Genomic DNA, 20,666 nt, shown 5'->3' with positions numbered 1-20,666 from the left:
ATGTGTTTTGTCTGATTGTTGAAATTTTAGTTCTGTGCAATAAAGTATATCTGATTTGATTTGATTTGTACCAAGCAGTGGGATGTATATAGGCTGTTTATGTTATGTTTATGTCATCATTGGAGATGTCCTTAGAAAAGGTTCAATACGATCTACTCTGAACCGGCGTGCGTGTATGAAGCGATTGATGAATGTGGAGGAAGCAAGAGAAGTGTGTCAGGATCGAAGCAAATGGAATTCTAGTCTCTGCTTACCCCGGTGGGAAATAGGCGTGAGTTTATGTGTATATTGTTTTTGGAGAACGTAGCCTGGAAAGTCCTTCATTGTACCTACTTATATAAAAAAAAAATGTTACATTATGATATTAATCTACTTAATTAGGTAGGTACTTATTCTTTAACGATAAGAACCAGGAACATTTACATTTTTTATCACAAGGCTAAATCGGAGAAAAAGCAAATCAATATTTTGAGTGAGTAACAAAAATACAAACACAATAGATTAGATTACCTTCAATGAAACATAACATAACGGTCATATTATAAGACATTAAGGTCACAGAGCAAGGCATCAAATTACGATTGGCCGTGTTAGAGCCGAAAGTTTGATAATTATTGTCATTGTTTAAAATAAAATTAGATGGTACCTACAGGGATTAGCACCACTTTATTCTTAAACTTAAAAAAATATAATTTCTACATCATTGTAAACCAAAAAATAAGGATAAAAGAGACATACTTTTGAACCCCTGTGTTGTATAATATTGTATTGTATTATTCAAGCTATTTAACAAAAACTGTTACAACCATTATTTTTTATAAAAATCTTTTTGTAATGTCTTGGATAGCTCTGAAGGCTATTCGGCGCGTTTATTTTAAGTTTTGAAGGTTTACAGGTAGGTATAGGTACTTACATAAGGAATATTTCAGGCCATTCCTATAAAAAAAGTTAAATTACACAACCAATACAATTACCAGTCTTCTTCTTCTATCGTGTGGGTTGTGAGGTGGATTACCGACCTCATCAACCCCGTCGGAAAATTCATGAAAATGTTAGTGCTTTTTTAAATTATTTTCCGTTCCATACTTTTGCGACGGAAAATTCCACTCTCAAAGGTTTCGTTACGATGTCACTAACATCCTGTATAAATGTCTTATTTTTATTCTGTATGTGTGTGTATTTGTATAAAACTAATATTAAAACACATAATAACGGGTTCTAGGGGGGGATATGAGACTTCATATCCCCATTTAAACGCGGTAAGAACCCGTTATTATGTGTTTTAATTATGATAATAACCGCGTAAACTTAAAACAATGTAAAAACTAATATTAGTGTATAAGAAATCATTGTTACTAACATCCTGGGTCCAAGTTACCCGTAATTTTTTTTCTTTTTTTTTACTGATAAAGACGCCTCTACAAGCGGCCAAGCAGTTTTGTTCCGTGCTCTGTGGCGTCAGCGCGTTATGTGACTTCCAATCGCATAGAAATCTATAAATAGATAAGATAATAATATGCATAGTTACAAAAACTGCAAGAGCAAATGTTTTCGTTGTTACACGCACACACTTGTCGTATACTCGCAGGTTTGAGTTGTTTCCATTGTCGTACGACACGAGATACGTGAACCTTTTTTTGACGTGGTTTATTGTAGAGATAGATTTGATAGATAGATAATGGTGCTAATTCCTGTAAATACCATCTAATTTTATTTTAAGGTATATCTATCATTTTCTTATCCGCCGAAAAGGAAAGGGACGGGTAATCGGCAAGCATAAAATTTATGGAACACACGTCAATTTTAAACACAAATCTAAACCAACCGTCTAAAAATTTTACATCAGTCAATAACCCGACACAGTTAAGTAGACAGCACGTCAAACGGATTGCATACCAGCGACGTACCTTTTTGATTCGCTCGGGTTATTCATTCATTCACTTCTTCTTCCTAAAATTAAGAGCTGTGAATCATCCGTCCCTTTCCTTTTCGACGGATATAACTTAAAATAAAATTAGGCGGTGTCTGCAAGAATCGGGGCCAATATATGGATTAATGTCCGAAATAAAGATATGTTTTTAATATGTTAGTAATATCATGTACCTACTTTAGAACCCTGTCGCACTATCATATTTGACATTTAATGAGACTTACGGTTTAAATTGTCAAAAAAGTTAATGTGACATGGTTGCAAAGTGTATACATATTAGTACCCGTGACCGTACAAGTAGGTTACAAACAATCAGTTAAACATACAATTTGAAACATAACAATAACAAACCAGTTAGAAGTCAGAAAGAGTAATCTAGTTAAGTACCGCCGTTCCAATATAATAATAGTAATTAAAAAATATAGTTAGTATTAGTAGTAAATAGTAATTTGCCGCAGATGGCATTAACTACTTGGCCGGAAATACGTGAATGCGTTCTTGGAATATTATAGGTATATTTGCGCTTATGAATACTCATCTATGGGCCCAACTGGACATTATGGAAATTGTATGAAAACGCACACTGTGACGTCATAGAAAAACGTGACAAAATGTCGGACTTATTATTACATTTTACTTGATTAAAATCATAAAAAGTTAAATAGAAAAAATAAAGATTTTCGTCAGTTTTAGATTAAGTACATCACTAATGTAATAACCACGCTCTTGTCGGTTTAATATTCTCCGTGCTATTTTTTTTAGGGGAAAATAGAGCAGTAGTTTCCCTCTTGCCTTGTCTGCCTGCCTGTCTGACGCAAGTGGGATGGCGCCCAGAGTAGTCTATTTCAAAGCCGTACTAGGACTCCTGTCCTCCGCCTCTGAACAGTACTGACAGTTACTGCTGCCCTCTGTCAGTTTCCAGGTTACAGACCCTGTGACTTGGCCCTTCCGTTCTGCATTGCCGAACCGATGGCTCCCATCTCCGCCTCTGGAACCGTTGAGGTCTTCACCCTTATCCCTGGGCAGGTTTTAGATTTAAACAAAATTTCATAATTCATCTTTGGCCTAGGTTACTAGTCAATTTGTGTGACGTCATGATATCATACAATGGAAACAGGCACTCACACACACAGACACACATGCACACATAAAACCGACAGTCCGACAAACTTACGAATGCTGTTAAAAAACAGCGACATCTCATACGTTATCTATGCGTTATTTTATAATCTAACTGTATTATAGTTTGTCGAAGATAGGGAACTACTGATTCATGGAACCGTAAAGAGGACAGTATTTACCAGTTATAAAAATATAGAGTCGTAGTTCGGACGTTTGTTTGTGATATTGTAAACAAAATAGTTCCTTTGGATTCGCGGTAAGAGATTCACATAGACTGACAACTTATTCAGCACGGTATAAGATTTTAAGTGACAGCTAGTATTTCAAGGTTAGCCCAGCTGACGTCATCCCGCACTGTGTTGCCATTTCGTAAAAAATAAATTACCCACGACCAATGTTTTTATATTTACTTTGCTAGTAAAAGATTTAAGTACTTACCGTTTTAATGAGTTTTATATGTGTGACAAGTCATCATCATCAATTTAAGAGCCACGCTCTTGTCGGTGCAGCATTTCTGTAAAATACTCTCCATGCTACTTTTTTAGGGAAAAATAGGGCAGTGGTTTCCCTCTTGCCTTCCGCCCCGCAGTACTCTGTCTGACGCGAGTGGGATGGCGCCCAGAGTAGTCTATTACAAAGCCATACTAGGACTCCTGTCCTCTGCCTCTGAATAGTACTGACAGTTACTGCTGCCCTCTGTCAGGTTCCAGGTTACAGTCCCTGTGACATGCCCCTTCCGTCCTGCATTGCCGTACCGATGGCTCCCATCTCCGCCTCTGCAACCGCACAACAAACAAGTAACAAGTAATGGTAATTAAATACTTTAGTGAGTAATTCACTTAGTTTTCAATAATAAAATTTATGTCCTTGGAATGTTGGAGATATCAATTTAGTGGTAACACTTACGTCATCAAGGGCTAGCAATGGCGGCTTGTCATAGAATTGAGCGTATCTGGTTTTCTCAAGGTTTTCTTATCACATTATCTAATTTTAAGTTATACTTGTCTGTCATTGTCTTATCCGCCGAAAAGGAAAGGGACGGGTAATCGACAGACATAAAATTTATGGAACACACGTCAATTTTAGGCAGAAATTTAAAAAGCTCTCCCAAATTTTCATATTGGCCAATAACCCGACAGAATTAAGTTGACAGCACACGTGAAAAGTGGTGCATAACAGCGAGATGCCTATTTAATTCGTTCATTTCGGAGGAATAGAAAATGACAGGTATTATATAAAATAAAATTACGTGTTTGCAGGAATCGGGGTCATTGTTATTAGTACAAATATAACATAAACATAGACTGCCTATATGTATATGTCCCACTGCTGGGCACAGACCTTTCCTCAATCAACCGGACGGGGTATGGAGCATACCCCACCACGCTGCTCCAATGCGGGTTGGTAGAGGTGTTTTACGGCTAACAGCCGGGACCAACGGCTTAACGTGCCCTCCGAAGCACGGATCGTGTTACTTTCGAACAATCGGGCGATCAGCCAGTAATGTCTTAACGACGGTTTCTACGGTAGTGGCAAATCAATGGGGAAACGGATAAAAAAACATGACTTCCGAAGCACGCAATTTTTTTATAGGCTTTTTTACGTTTTTTTTTCATTGTTTCAGTAACAATGCCTTGGACAAGGCCAGCAAGCGTACCTTTAGGACAAGTATGGCTCAGATTCCAAGGGAAGCAGCGGGACGGGACACCAGGACAAAAGTGCGATTGGTTTAATATTTTAACACTTGCACTCTGTATGAACCACATATGGGTCATGCATGGGTCATGGGTCATATGTGGGCCACATTTTTATAGTGTGTCTATGTGTATAAATTCCAATGTGTTTATCGAAAAATAACATTACACGTGAGGGGTTGATATCTACACTGTGAACGTGTTAACAAATAAAATAACACAGTTGTCTCGACCATTATAGACGGCGATACGGCTCACCTATCACGTTGGTCTAACAGAAAGCTCGGTGAGGTGTGGGTACTTAGTTCATCTTACGATGTATCTCTGACTACCCCCATTGGAAATATAGTCGTGATCTTTATGTAATCTTAGCAATGAGTTATTAATTTATCTCAAGTGCAGTTTTCACTAACACAGTTGTCTCGACCATTATAGACGGCGATACGGCTAACCTATCACGTTGGTCTAACAGAAAGCTCGGTGAGGTGTGGGTACTTAGTTCATCTTGCGATGGATGTACCTCTGACTACCCCAATTGGGATATAGGCAGGAGCTAATACATTAAATAATTAATTATTTTCAGGTATCAAGTCAGAGATATGGATGTCAAATACAGACAGCAGTGTCTTGACCTGATGATGGAGGCGTTTATCAAAGACGAACCGCTCTGTCACGTCTTAAGTGAGTACATTTATTTATTTATTTACATTTACATTTCACGACTTTACAGTGCAGAGGCGCCAATGCGCCGTGAAACTTTAAATATAAACAATAATATAATTAAACATATGAGACTTAGGTGTAAACAATGTACATACATAAACAGCCTATATACGTCCCACTACTGGGCACAGGCCTCCCCTCAATCAACCGGAGTGAGTATGGAGCATACTCCACCACGCTGCTCCACTGCAGGTTGGTAGAGGTGTTTTACGGCTAATAGCAATCAGGTGATTCGAGCCTGAAAAGTCCTTACCAGACCCGGACCTCCAGATCGTGAGCCTAACGCTCTAACCACTAGACCGCGGAGGCTGTCTATGGAGGCGATAAATTAAATATACTTAATGAATTGATATTTTTGATTTTGGGTCTGATTTATCCTTTCTTCTCCAGACATCCAGTCGGACCCAGAAGCCCTGGCCTCAATAAAAGAAGACTGGGAGGAGTGCTTAGCTCAGGGAGTGAGTCTCGCCTGCTTCACGGAGGTAGACGACCAGCCAGCAGACCTGGTGGGCTTCAACGTCATCGTCGTCAGGAGCAAGGGAGACGTCGACCATGATTTGGATAAGGCAAGTCACAAAATCAAGGAAAGCCACAGTAGAACGCTTGCCTCTCACTTTGAGGTCGCAGGTTCCAATCCAGCACAAGCCTAAACCAATGATTGTCGAATTTGTTTTCGAATTCATGTTTGGATCATGAATTATTATCACGTGCTCAGCGGTGAAGGACAACATCGTGAGGAAACCCACATTCCCGAGAAATGCATTTTCAGAGGTATGTGACCAAATCATAAAAATATTTATAATAATAAAACTAAAGTATTCTAAATGCAACGCATTGACGGCCCGATCATCTGCGGTGGAGTCCGGAATAGAAGCACCTCGCTCAGCATAAGCCGCGGCGTGAGCTACGACGCTGGTATTCTGCGGACCCTACGGCGGGGTTTTTGGCGGCTCAACCCTGAGGGTTGATGAGGAACAAAGAGTTTAAGCTTCGTATTTCAAACGTAGCTGGCGAGGTGTGAGTTTATAAGCAAGAGAGAAACTTCAGCACTTCAGAAACAAGAGAAGTAGCATGAAGAATGCTACACCGACAAGAGCGTGGCTCTTAGTGATGACTCCTTAGGGGATTAAATTGTGACGCTATGTTTGTTTTTACCAGTTCAAAGGCGTGTCCAAGCAGCTGTTCGCAGTCCTCATGAAGGCAGAGAGCCTGGTGGACGTGTACCAACATTATGGAGTCGATGCTTATCTGTCTTCCAGCGGGCTGACCGTCCGTCCGGAGTATCGGGGACAGAATATTGGCGCCCGTCTTATGGAAGCTAGGTTTGTACTTATTATCTAGAACATCACTACATAGTATAAAACAAAGTCGCTTTTACCGTCCCTATATAACCTAACATAACGTTATTATATCCCAATTGGGGTAGTCAGAGCGAAATGATTATCACGTGCTCAGCGGTGAAGGAAAACATCGTGAGGAAACCCACATTCTCGAGAAATGCATTTACGGAGGTATGTGACCTAACCTGTATCGGGCTGGTTTTCCCTTCGTGGGGTGGATGGTCAGACAGGCAGGTCGCTTCTGTAAAAAACCGGACCTGTCAAATCTTCAGGTTATCAACATCGCAATTTTAATTAAGATTATTATAAGCTGTAAAGTTTGCAATAAACGATTAAATAAAATAAATAAATCACTACATAGTATAAAACAAAGTCGCTTTTTCTGTCCCTATGTACGCTTGAATCTTTAAAACTTCACAACGGATTTTGATGCGTTTTTTTAATAGATAGAGTGATTCAAGAGTAAGGTTTGTATGTATAATAACATCCATTAAATAGTGGAGAAATACTGTTATTTTTGAGGTTTTTATTGTGATGTCGTAAATATCATTTTTCCTCAGCATTGCAGCCGAGCGAAGCCGGGGCGGGTCGCTAGTAAACTATAAAACAAACAAACAAACTGTAAACTATAACAGCCTCCGTGGTCTAGTGGCTAGAGCGTCGGGCTCACGATCCGGGTTCGATTCCCGATGGGGACATTTTCGAAATCACTTTGTGAGACTGTCCTTAGTTTGGTAAGGACATTGCAGGCTTGAATCATCTGATTGTCCGAAAAAGTAAGATGATTCCGTGCTTCGGAAGGCACGCTAAGCCGTCGGTCCCGGGCTACTAGCCCAAATACCTCCATCAACCCGCAGTGGAGCAGCGTGGTGGAGTATGCTCCATACCCCCTCCGGTTGATTGAGGGGAGGCCTGTGCCCAGCAGTGGGACGTGTATAGGCTGTTTATGTGTGTGAATGTGTAAATTGTATAAAAGGTTATTAAGTATAAGATTATTAATGCAACCATGTCGTTCACATTCCCGCCAAAAAGCCCCTGCATTACTAACTTCATAGATTTACTACTACCGTAGATCGAACATCAGCGCTCAAAAAGTGGCACGCAAAGTTACTGTTAATATAGCGACGTTGACAGTACTTTACCTCAGTGCGCGTTTAGGCGCCGAACTGGCAACACGGAGAAGTGCTTGGTAAAAACATGCAAAAATAGAAGCTCAAAGCGATCATCACATTATTATTTCTAATAAGTAATGACATTGCATTTGCATGATATCATAGTATACAGATTTTAATTTTCGCAGTAAAACCTACCGAAATTATTATTTTAGTGTTAACAAAATACACTAAATCCGAGTCGCAGTATAACTCGACCGCGTTACGAAGCACCACGCGCTAATATGAATGTGGGGGGAGGCCTATGCCCAGCAGTGGGCGTCGTACGGCTGATGATGATGATGACGATACTTTCTTAATTTGACACGATTTTATTGAATGTCGCCCAACGCCAACCCGCATTGGAGCAGCGTGGTGGAGTATGCTCCATACCCCCTCCGGTTGATTGAGGGGAGGCCTGTGCCCAGCAGTGGGACGAATATAGGCAGTTTATGTTTATTGAATGTACTTATATACCGCTACGAATGTGTAGCTTTTTTGCCGCATTTTTGTATCAAGCGCTGTATCTACTACTACGGTAGTTGTAAATCAATGATCAACTTCAATCATCTCTTTCAGGAAACCCCTCTGCAAAGCCCTAGGCCTGAATGTCGTAGTAACAGTCTTCACAGCGAAGACATCCCAAGTATTAGCTGCCAAATGCGGGTTTGAGCTGCTGGCCTGCCTACCCTACAAGGACATGAAGCAATATGGAGTGGACCTGACGGGCTGTGCCACGGACTGTGCTGAAGTCAGGGGGATAAAGTTGAATTTTGAATGAATATAACATTGATCATGGTATAAGACCAGGTATGCTCAAAACTGACAGCTAACATTTCAAGGTTAGCCCAGCTGACGTCATCCGACGCTGCGTGGCCATTTTGTAAAAAAATTAAATTAAAAAAACCCGCGATCAAAAAAAGTACTCAATTATTATGACAAAAGGTTAGAAATGCTAAACTCTATAAAAAGCAAAAATAACTTATCCCACATAATTAAAAAATGTAAGCAAACTGAGCGTGTAACATTCCTATCACACTTAACAAACGACCTGATGACCTTGAAGACCTGAACCGATTTCCACCGAACATAGCTAAGAACACTCTCGACTGATATACCAGTCAAACAAAAAAACCGCATTAAAATCGGATCATCCGTTTGGGAGCTACGATGCCACAGACAGACACATAAACATTTACACAGACACGTTAAAACTTATAACACCCCGTCGTTTTTGCGTCGGGGGTTAAAAATAAATTACCCACGTCCAATGTTTTTAATTTAATTTGCAAGGACATTTTGAACTTTTAGTAAATTATTTACTTACAGTTTTAATGTTTTTATATATTATGTGACAAGTAATAGTACATACTTAAATACATTAGTCAGAAATTCGAGGAGGTCGGTGGCACAGGAGGAGCTCGGTGGCGCAGCGGTAAAACGCGCTCGGCCTGCGATTGTTGAAGTTAAGCAACTTTCGCAAAGGCCGGTCATAGGATGGGTGACCACAAAAAAAAAGTTTTCATCTCGAGCTCCTCCGTGCTTCGGAAGGCACGTTAAGCCGTTGGTCCCCGCTGCAGTAGCAGTCGTTAATAACCATCAATCCGCACTGGGCCCGCGTGGTGGTTTAAGGCCCGATCTCCCTATCCATCTATAGGGAAGGCCCGTGCCCCAGCAGTGGGGACGTTAATGGGCTGATGATGATGATGATGAGTCAGAAATTCACTTAATTTTCAATAATAAAATTTACGTCCTTAGAATGTTGGAGATACCAATTTTTGAGCATATCTGCAGGCTTAGCACCGTCAGCACGCGACTCTTTCTCGCCGCGACAGAGATCGTCTGTCTCTTTCTGTGCAGTACTGTGAGAGAGTGACGGGTGACGTATGTCGAGGCGAGAAAGAGTCGCGCGCTTACGGTGCTAAGCCCGCTAGTTTTCTTATAAGTACCATGGTTGGTTATTAGAAGGCGATGAAAGTTATTTGTAAAAAGTAAATGAGTCTTCCTTGAAACTGCTCAAATGTTAAACAAATAGAATTTTATTATTGTTTATAATTATTTTACATTGTAGTTTGAAAGTTTTGAATCTTGCTACCTGAAGGTATTATATAAAAATAGTTGTTGCCAATTAATTCAAAAATATCTTTATTCATTAGGTAATATAGTTACATTTTGAATCGTCAATTTTACATAATGAACGTCTCATCCGCCTAAAACTACTGCAGCTTCTCACAACCTGTATAGCCGGGGAAAAGAAGCTGCAAGAAAAAGCCTCGGCACAGGGCCCTTAGAAGTTCTTTAAAAAAATAAATAAGCAATACAAGAGAGCCGTGATAGCCCAGTTGGTAGAACGCTTGCCTCTCACTTTGAGGTCGCAGGTTCGAATCCAGCACAGGCCTAAACCAATGTCGAATTTGTTTTCGATTTCATGTTTGGGTCGTAAATTATTATCACGTGCTCAGCGGTGAAGGAAAACATCGTGAGGAAACTCACATTCCCGAGAAATGCATTTTCAGAGGTATGTGACCTAACCTGTATTGGCTGGTAAATGTCAAATAGCAATATTGCTTTTCTAGGTGAATTGCTTTGACGTCGCCATTTTAAGCCCCTGATGTAAGTAAGTAGTCGTTACATAAGCCATGTCAGGGGCGTCTGGCGGCTCAATAATAACCCTGATACCAGGGTTGATGAGGTTGGTTACCTCACAACCCACACGATAGAGGAAGTGAAAAACTTACGTGTTAGGTAGGGTTGTCAAACAAAAATAAAGTGTGGTATATATACAGTTGTGTAAATATTAATTTATTTATCAAATCTTACAACCTAAGTCTTTTACAAATGTGTATATAAATTAAATACATATCTATCAAATATAAATGCTATCAAAATCACTAATATTTGCGCTGCAGCCAGTGGTGCGCCGTTTCTGGGTACATTCCCAGAAGTAAAAAGTAGTGATGTGCCGGATCGTTAAAAATGTATATCCGCGGATACGGATCTGAATACGGATATTTAGTGTAAAGATCCGCGGATACGGATCTATATTTTCTTTAAAAAAAAATTAAAGTTTTAGTTATTTCATTGTTATAAAAGTGATATTTTATCTTGCTTTCATTATAAATATCTATCTATCTAAATGTTTGCAATATAAAGGTGCCAAATATTTGATTTTATGAAATAAAAACAATCTGAATGGAATTTTATAGTTTTTTATTTAATAAGTCTACTTAATCACCTGAAAAAGATCCGTAAAAGATCCGCGTGAAAAGTAACGGATACGGATACGGATTTTTCTTTTATCTCGGATATCCGCGGATACGGATATTCGGAACATCACTAGTAAAAAGACACAAGAGTCATGTTAAAAGAACTTTATCACCTAACCTTTAGTCAGGTAGGGTCATCACACGAAAGAACAATTAAAAAAAAAAGCAGCCAATGTCCTTTCCACTGAAGGACTTTCCAATCGACGTTCCCCAAACACACGATAGATGGCGTTCACTTTTAACGTGATAATTACCTATTTTCTCATTGCTGGGGTACGGTCACGAGCATTAATATAACTTTGGTACCACGTCACATTAACTTTTATGACAAATTGAACTGTAAGTCTCACTAAATGTCAAATATGTTAGTGCGACAGAGTCCTAAAGGTACATTATATTGCTCATGACTGTAGATACATAATTATTGAAAAATGTAACTAATTGTTGCTTTATATTTGGATCACATTATTTATAGAATGATGATGCTGAATATAAGGTATAATGCTTCTCTTTATTTTGATCGGAATAATAATGGGTGGAAGTTGTAATTGTACCTTGGTGTAATAAAAAGGGTCATCATTTATACCTAAAAACAAAGATAACAGATGCATAATATGTCTGTTATTCATGAAATTAGAAGTTTAAACGAAAAGCTTAACAACGCCATCTACCGTGTTTTTGGAAAGTATCTCCTTCGGGAATATTCTCAGGAACAGCACGTAACTGGCTATAGCACGGTGCGTTGCAGCAAGACAGAATAATACTACGTATAGAACGGTAACTCCGCCCGCACCAATTCGTAACGGACGCCTACCTCACCCCCTCTGGGTCTTTAGTCTTAAATGGCCGTAAACCGCTAAGCAAACAGAGAGGTCGCGGATTGTCTGTCTCCTTCGCACTCACGGAAGAGCGGAGATGTGCGGATTTGACCAATCAGCGTTCGAGAGAGCGAGAAACGAAGACGCTCTGTCGCTCTCTTCCTCACGGTGATTGGTCGATACCTTCACATCTCCGCACAGCTCCGCGTCAATGGACACGCAGCCTTACTGTTCTATACGTCAATTATATTTCTTTATCGTATGATTTCAATACTTAAATATAATCGTGACTTTTTCTGGCAAGTTGAAAAATGTCGTCTGTGTTTAATTTTATTTTCGACAAAATACACACAACAGCCTCTGGAGGTCCGAGTTCGTTTCCCGATGGGGACATTGTCGAAATCACTTTGTGAGACTGTCCTTTGTTTGGTAAGGACTTTTCAGACTTGAATCACCTGCTTGTCCGAAAAAGTAAGATGATTCCGTGCTTCGAAGGGCACGTTAAGCCGTTGGTCACGGCGCATTGGCGCTTCTGCGCTGTAAAGTCGTGAAATGTAAATAAATCCTTTAAAAGACCGACAGACAAGCTACCCTTCGTCTGTGTTTTATATGCACTTAATTTCTATAATATAATACTACCCTTTTGGCCTAAGTTCTTAAAAAATATTTTATTAATGGTGCTAATTCCTGTAAATACCATCTAATTTTATTTTAAGTTATATCTGTCATTTTCTTATCCGCCGAAAAGGAAAGGGACGGGTAATCGACAAGCATAAAATTTATGGAACACACGTCAATTTTAAGGACAAATCTAAACCAACCGTCTAAAAATTTAACATCAGTCAATAACCCGACACAGGTAAGTAGACAGCACGTCAAATGGTTTGCATACCTTTTTGATTCGCCCGGGTTATTCATTCATTTACTCATTCTTCCTAAAATTAAGAGCTGTGAATCATCCGTCCCTTTCCTTTTCGACGGATATGAAAATGACGGATATAACTTAAAATAAAATTAGGCGGTGTCTGCAGGAATCGGGCCTATATAAGACTTAATGCTAAGCGAATATATTATTAAAATCAGCTTTAGGCTGCCCGTCCATCGAAGCTGAGCGAGGCAGCGGAGCGGAGAAACGGAGAATAGGCTGGTTTCCAACTAGTCAAATCAGTTACTTTTTACTAACATTTCTGTCGCAAAATGATATAATTGAAAATAATTTAAGAAAACTAAATGAAATGAAATTTATTCTGTGCATGGTATTTAGGTTACAAACAGCTGTTTTTTTTCATTGAGTATCACTAAATACTACCTTTACAGGCATACACCCAGATTATTTAAAAACAATAACAAATAATAATATCAATTTTACAAATATTCTACACACTTGATACATGCTTTTAATTATACACTTAAAACCTGTTATTTGTAATCTAAATATTCTTTTACGCTGTAAAAGCATCTATCTGTAAGCCAGAGATTAGGTAACTGCTACGCGAAACTTATTGAGTTTACAGTCTTTGAAAATATCCGGTAAATAAAGTTATTAGAGGCAAGCGTTAATTTTGACAATGGCTTATACAACTTGTAAAAAAAACATGAATTTTGCGACGGAAAATTTCCACTTGATATCAACTCAGAATCATGGTCTGAACCACCCCACTCAGTATTCGTTACGATGTCACTAACAGCCTGTATTTTTTATTTATATACCTTCTCTCAAGAACATCACACTGCTGATAACACTGACATTATTGTATCTACCAATGATCGGAATTTCGGTGTTTTTCCAAACAATATAACTAATATGGATATGACGATATCTCCGGAATTACGGTAAATGATTCCGGTAATTGCGGTAAGGCCTGAAAAACATTTGATATTATTATTTAACACACATACAAATATTCATGCCTATTTCCCTTTGGGGTAAGCAGACTACATTATTGTCCAAAATGTGTCGAAGTCGCGTTTGTTTAATAAGTACGTTTACTCTTAAATAATAATAATTTATGTATTTATTCAAGTAACAAAACTAATTGGGTTGGTATATCCTTACTCTATGTTAGTAAACAGTACAGTAAAAAACAGGGTTAGAAATAGTTGGTAAGTACCGTGAGCATTAATATGTATACACTTTGGTACCATAGTAAGTAAGTAAGTAAAATCTTTATTTCCTCTACAAAGACACATGGATACATAAATACATATAAAAAATACAATATTTGTAGAGGCTGGAGCCTAAACTAGGATACCCTGTGTTTTAGGACTCCAGGCCTCCTCCAGAAAGTCATGGTCAAGAGAAAATAACAAAATAGAAAAAGAAAAAATAAAAATGACAATGAAACTTGAATTAAACATAGACTAAATCACAAAACATTTTTCAAAAAGCATGTCACATTACTTTTTGACAAATTGAACTATAAGCATAGAATAAGGAATAATACTACGTATAGAACGGCAACTCTCCGCTCCCCACCAGCGTCTGGGCTAGGTTTACCTCACCCCCTCGAACATAGTTTAGACTTGAATCGTATGGTGTCAGACGTCACACACACAGATGCGCGTGTACGATAATGTCAATGTGTAGTTTTGTGTAAAACGAGGTTTTTTTTTAAGTTTAGGTGTATTGTCCGGTGTGTGCTGTAAGTCTCACTAATTGTCAAATATGTTAGTGCGACAGGGTTCTAAAGTAGGTATAGGACGTTACACACGACTGTACGTAAGTCATGATAAATTAAAAATATCATTCAGAATTCTAGTAATATTGTGACCAAAGTATCAATTCTTTTGTATCCTACCTCAAACGTATGCCGGTATGCCAAACATAAAGTATCAATTCCCGAGAATTTTCAGTCATAGTACCGATTCCCGGAAATTTCTGGTAACATCCACACTATTGATAGTAATAGCACCCAAGATTCCGATCACTGATTATTACTTAAAACAACTATAAAAATATACAAATAAATACTAGCAAAAAGACTCGTAATAAATAGAAACATAGGAACATACAGCCGTCTCTGTCTATCTCGCGAGTTTCTCCTTCAGCCAGTCGTTGGTGAGTTCGTCTATCTCTCTCACTTCTAGGAGGCGGGGGGCGCCGACTGTCGCCGCCAGCGCCCTCTGTGTTCCGGCATACATTACCTAGGAAGATATTATACTTTAAAGAGACAAATAATATACATACTGGCCCCGATTCCTCCTAATTTTATTTTAAGTTATATCTGTCATTTTCTTATCCGCCGAAAAGGAGTTCTAGGACTCCTGTCCTCCGCCTCTGAATAGTACAGTTACTGCTGCCCTCTGTCAGGTTCCAGGTTACAGTCCCTATGACTTGCCCCTTCCGTCCTGCATTGCCGTACCGATGGCTCCCCTTTACGCTTCTGCAACCGTTGAGGTCTTCACCCGTGTCCCTGGGCAAGGGTTCTACGTTATAGTATGTATGTATGGAAGAATGAATTACCTGTAACTCCATATGCGCGTCGCGTGGTGTGTAGAATATGAAACACAGCGGGAACGATGCCCGCCCATCCTCGTGGTCCATTTTGAAACTGCAACATTAAAATACCAATCATTTTGTTGAACTATTTATCTCTTCTCTTACAAAAAGATGACACACAAAACAATGTAGAACATCTTAATTAAAACACATAACAATGGGTTCTTACCGCGTTTAAAGCAGGGATATGAGACTCCCGATATTTCGACACTGTTGCAAGCGCCATGATCACGGGATGACTGATGAAATTGTAGTGTAGTAGGTAGATCCATAATTTCTATGGGCAGACATATATGTCTACACTCTTTCTTTGCCGCTTGTTTATGTATTTGATATCGGAATGTTCGGAACCATCTGAACTCGCACCAAACTCACGACGACAAACCGCACTCACTGTGTCCCCTTATTATGTGTTTTAATTATGATAATAACCGCCTAAACTTAAAACTATGTATCAATGTGTAGTGTCTGGAGGGGTTTTGTATAGTGTCCGGTGTGAGGTTCTAGTTTAACGTACCTGTAGACAATGAACCGTGGCTGGTGTGACGGCAGGATATCCTGCAGCTCTTCCAGGTCCACATTCTCCAGCTCCTCGTCCACTTCCAGCGCCTGCTTCTGTCGGTTCACCTGCAAGTATGGTGTAATTTTTTTTAATATTTTTTTGTCTCACAAAGCCCAGGTGTGTATGCAAGTAATATTATGACAATAATAATTAAAAAAATAAACTATAATTTGACTATAAATTGTATTTTTTTTTTTTCAATCAGTTTACCCAGGTGGGAAAAAGGGTGAGTTTGTATATGTATGTATAAGAAAAGGCAGCCATTATCCTAACAGCAATTTCCTCCAAACAACCTTAGCATGAGAGATTTATACAAAAGCCAAGAGTCCGACGTATTTGATAGTTATTTGCTTTGTTAAAATTCTTGTGTATTGTGTGAGTTGTGAGGTGGATGACCAACCCCATCAACCCTGGTGTCAGGGTTACTATTGAGCCGCCAAAGGCCCCTGACATGGCTCATGTAACAAATATGTACCTAGTTTAGTAAGTAGTGGCTTAACATGCCTTCTGAAGCATGGATCATCTTACTTTCGGACAATCGGGTGATCAGCCTGCAATGTGCTAACCTTAGTTAAGAAAGTGATAACGTGATAATTTCACCTGCCTACCCTGTAAGTTAGCTACAAAGCGTGCAGTAACAAAGTATTTATCGAATCGTGAATAGTAGGGATGGCGATTCATTCCAAAAAAGATCGATTTTTAAATCGATTCGAATCGTGACCTGATGAATCGATCCACAAAAAAATCGAGATCTAAAATATCGATTTCCAAAAAATCGATCTTTTTTCCAATTTTCTATTACAATATAAACAGTCACTTAGTCAAAAAACGAACAAACAACAATTTGTTGTCAACAAACAAATTAATCGAATGATGTGATGACGCAATCACAGAACAGATAAAAAAAGTCACTCAGTCATTATAAACGTAACTTTTTTCTATTGAAGAGAAGTGAGGCGAAGGAAACTAAACACACAGCCATCTCGTAAGTTTTTGAGTAATTAACCGGCAGCACTCTTGTAATACGGGCACCTACAACTAATTGTATGGTTAATACAAAAACAAAAAAAATCGAATGTCGATTTTTAAGGGTGATGTATCGATCCAATGAATCGATCCAGTACTACATATCGATTTAAAAAATCGATTTTCTTGGCTCGAAAAATCGATTTTTCGATTAATCGATCTCAGATCGCCATCTCTAGTGAATAGTACGGATATATTCAGCGATGACTAAACGAAACACTGTACATTACTACACTGTGATAATTTATTGTGTGAGTCACAGAATGTCTCCCTGATCACTGAACTGTGAAGCTGATATGCAGTGATTGATTTTATCGATTTTTACCAATAATTTACGCTAAAATCTTAAATAAATAGCTCAAGTAGCTCTTTAAGAGCCCAGATTTGTTATTTAATAGGAAATAATCAGCAAATTAATAGAGAAAACATCAAAATAAACACGAGAATACCTTCAATATTAAAGCACTGTTGGAACTGTGTTTCTGGAAGCGAAACTTTTTCAAAACCTCCTTTACATCGTCGCCGATATCACAAACATTTACGTTATGGCCCGACATTTTATTTATTTATTGTAAAATTGAGGAAAGTAAATAACTAAGCGAGCGAAGCGTTCACGTCAACAAAGGTAGTTTCAAGTTTGACAGTTCATATTTTTTTGTAGGTTTAGCTAAGGTTTAGGAATTTTAGGATAAGTGTTGCGTTTTGCTTTTTTCATGAAGATAAAAAGAAACAGCGCTATGTACGATTTCGCATATTGGTTTTTCGGGTTTTTCTTTCTTCTTGTAAACTCTTTAACACTGTTCAAAGAACACAAATGAACAACATTTTCGTTCAGGATTTGTTATTTCTGAACGTTAAGTCTTAAAAATACCTATAGGTATTAAATTTTTTATGCGGAGCGACTAACTGATAAGGAAACGCAGACATTTCATACTTATAAAATTATATAATACTTATTAAATGTCTGTCGAAGGAAACGATATATTGATGTCTATAATTTGTTTTTTGTACTCAGTACGTACAGTACAGTCAGTAATTAGCAATATCAAAACGTTGATGACAACTTTGACATTTCAATGAAAAGTGAAATTCCTTGTCTCATCGAAAGTGTTTTTCTCAAGGGATTTCTATTCAAAGGACTATGAAAAATCACTAAATTGTGCCCTCAGAAACCCGCGCGACCCTTTTATATACGTTTTTAAAAATCATTTGTAACAATTTTAAGTGTTTTATAAGTGTTATTTTAGAACGTCGCCCGACCATGAATCAAGTTTTATTATTTATCACTATTATTCAATAATCTTGAGAACTGACACCTAGTTTTGATGTCCTAATTAAAGTTCAAGAGAACACACTTCAAATTAAAGCGGGTAAGTGTTTGGTACTGTTTAAAATACTTGTAAAATATACATATAAAGTTTGTTATGAATTTATGTATTTTACGCGAATACTACGCTAGTTGACTTTGTTAGAATGTAGTAAGAATGTGGATTGTTGATATTATGGTTAAATCCGTCCATTGAAATTTGCTCCGGGTATTGTAACATTATAAACTTATTAGATCTACTCTCTACTTGTGATAATTATGAAAACTACCACACAAAAAGACACATAGCATAAGGATGTTACAAATATTATGTTCACGAAATAGGTACCTATATTACTTTTTTTCGTATATTGGTACCTAGATTTTTTTTTCTATTTGTCCATTTAAGGGACAGGCTAAGATCATAAGGCCATGCTGCCTAGTCTTCAGAATGGTACTTACCTATATAAACTTTGTTGGACATGTCCTTATATTGTTGGACAGCCTCTATTGTAACTATCTAAGCTGAAGTTTCATGCATTGTTTACGATCATAACATTTATTTTTTAAGCTGATGGCCGAGTTGTCAGTGCTAAATTAATTAAAAGAAAAACATAATGATGTCAATTATACTACTACATTTAACATTTTTCAAAAACCCATTTGATTAAAAATAAAAAAAAAACAACACAGCAAAGGATTGAAACTGTCTGCCGTCGTCTGTTTTTCCAACTATTGCCTGTGAGTCTATAAAGTTAGAGTGAATAGGCATTTGATAGGTAAGCGTGATCCAACCTAGACCACATTGTCACTTACCATAAGGTGAGATTGTAGTCAAGTGTGAGACTATATTATTTAAAAATAAAACTGAGTTCAATGACCTAATTTTGGCAATACCTTATTGTTTATATTTACAAAAGCAAGAACCATACAGGGTGTTCGTGACAATGTAATTAAAAAATATTTTGACCATGATTTTGAGTTAATATCAAGTAGAATTTTTCAATTATACATATACCTACTTTGGTGATGGAAAATTTCTCTTGATATCGTCTCAGAATAATGAACTGAATCATCATCCTCAGTATTTGTTACGTTGTCACTAATTGTTTTGTGAGCAATTTGTTCCGTTGTAGAAAACAAGTACAAAATAACTGACTCATAAAATGATATTCAAAGTATTGCATTTACTAGATTAGTAATGGCTTTTCCCAGCGAAAATATGTTGTACTGGCTTTTGCCCACGACTTCGTCCGCGTGGCATGTTATAAAAGAGAGATCTTTGTGTGTGTGGGAGTGCATATCAAATTTCAAGCATCTAACTTATGCAGTTTAGATTTTTTCATACAAATGTTTCTTCCCGCTAACTCCCGTTTCCGTGGGAATTTTGCAATATCCTGTTGCAACTAAGCTTTAAGTTAACTAAGGTACCTGCATGCCAAATTTCAAGCGCCTATCTTAAGTGGTTTAGATTTTTCATACAAAAGGATTTTCCCGCTAATTCCCGTTCCCGTGGGAATTCCGAAAATTCCTTTCTTAGTGCATCTCTACGGTACTTAAGCTACGTCCCTTCCAAATTTCGTTTGGTAAGGACTTTTCAGGTTTGAATCACCTGATTGTCCGAAAAAGTAAGATGATTCCGTGCTTCGGAGTATACGTTAAGCCGTTGGTCCCGGCTATTAGCCGTAAAAACACCTCCACCAACCCGCAGTGGAACAGCGTGGTGGAGTATGCTCCATACCCCCTCCGGTTAAAATTTTTTATTTTGATTAAAATAACATTGTTTTACTTTTGTTTCAGATATACAAATATGCTGTGTGTAAAAACTAGTGAAGTTTAAAAAAAATTGATTAGTAACAAGTTTGTAAAGTGACATGGAGGGATCAAGTAAGTACCTACCTAGTTTTCTTTTTAATTTTTCATTCGTTTATTTTATTTGCATCATGTAGGTACGTTACAAAAAAGGTCTTAAAATGTAAAAATAATTGTTGCTTAATATTTGTATCATATTACGTACAGATTTATGTTGCTACCTATATTGTTTTTCTTTCACAAAGTGATTAGTTTTGCCAAAAATACGAATAGCGAATGTGAAAAGGTCTACAGAAAACGAGAGAGCAAACGTATTATATTGTAGATCCTATCATATCATCGACCTGGGATAGACATTTAGGAGTCGCCGTCGCCGGACACGGCTTGGATGATGATGATGATGATGATGATGATGAT

General features: G+C 38.0%; 3 protein-coding genes across 7 annotated transcripts in view; 2 read left to right on the top strand and 1 right to left on the bottom strand.

Annotated features, from left to right (window-relative positions):
• The first annotated feature begins 3,156 nt into the window (after window positions 1–3,156).
• On the top strand, window positions 3,157–11,158 carry LOC126379259 (uncharacterized). 4 transcript variants are annotated; one of them, XM_050027963.1, is made up of 7 exons: window positions 3,191–3,308; window positions 3,756–3,862; window positions 4,677–4,770; window positions 5,330–5,427; window positions 5,860–6,035; window positions 6,628–6,791; window positions 8,540–11,158. In XM_050027963.1, the coding sequence occupies exons 3-7, from the start codon at window positions 4,682–4,684 to the stop codon at window positions 8,739–8,741; spliced, it is 729 nt and encodes a 242-aa protein (XP_049883920.1). In that variant the 5' UTR covers window positions 3,191–3,308; window positions 3,756–3,862; window positions 4,677–4,681; the 3' UTR covers window positions 8,742–11,158. The 4 variants fall into 4 exon arrangements, with proteins under 4 accessions (XP_049883919.1, XP_049883920.1, XP_049883921.1 ...); XM_050027962.1 differs by lacking the exon at window positions 3,756–3,862 and having other exon boundaries at window positions 3,157–3,308; XM_050027964.1 differs by lacking the exons at window positions 3,191–3,308; window positions 3,756–3,862 and adding an exon at window positions 3,360–3,380.
• On the bottom strand, window positions 10,742–17,791 carry LOC126379281 (glia maturation factor beta). The gene is made up of 4 exons (XM_050027989.1): window positions 17,581–17,791; window positions 16,061–16,170; window positions 15,508–15,595; window positions 10,742–15,188 (listed from the first exon to the last, which is right to left on the bottom strand). Exons 1-4 carry the CDS (start codon window positions 17,686–17,688, stop codon window positions 15,069–15,071), a joined length of 426 nt encoding a protein of 141 aa, XP_049883946.1. The 5' UTR covers window positions 17,689–17,791; the 3' UTR covers window positions 10,742–15,068.
• Window positions 17,792–18,200: 409 nt separating this feature from the next.
• The window catches only part of LOC126379115 (copper-transporting ATPase 1), a 75,518-nt gene continuing 73,052 nt past the window's right edge, over window positions 18,201–20,666 (top strand). For both annotated transcript variants that reach the window (XM_050027724.1, XM_050027728.1), the window contains exons 1-2: window positions 18,201–18,501; window positions 20,238–20,324. In XM_050027724.1, the coding sequence (XP_049883681.1) occupies window positions 20,312–20,324 (13 nt within the window). In that variant the 5' untranslated portion in view covers window positions 18,201–18,501; window positions 20,238–20,311. The remainder of the gene's footprint in view (window positions 18,502–20,237; window positions 20,325–20,666) is intronic.

Source organism: Pectinophora gossypiella, chromosome 28, assembly GCF_024362695.1.
Source record: "Pectinophora gossypiella chromosome 28, ilPecGoss1.1, whole genome shotgun sequence".
Lineage (NCBI taxonomy): Eukaryota > Metazoa > Arthropoda > Insecta > Lepidoptera > Gelechiidae > Pectinophora > Pectinophora gossypiella.
Note: the sequence above shows the minus strand (reverse complement) of the source record. Positions and strands in the feature narration are given on the sequence as shown.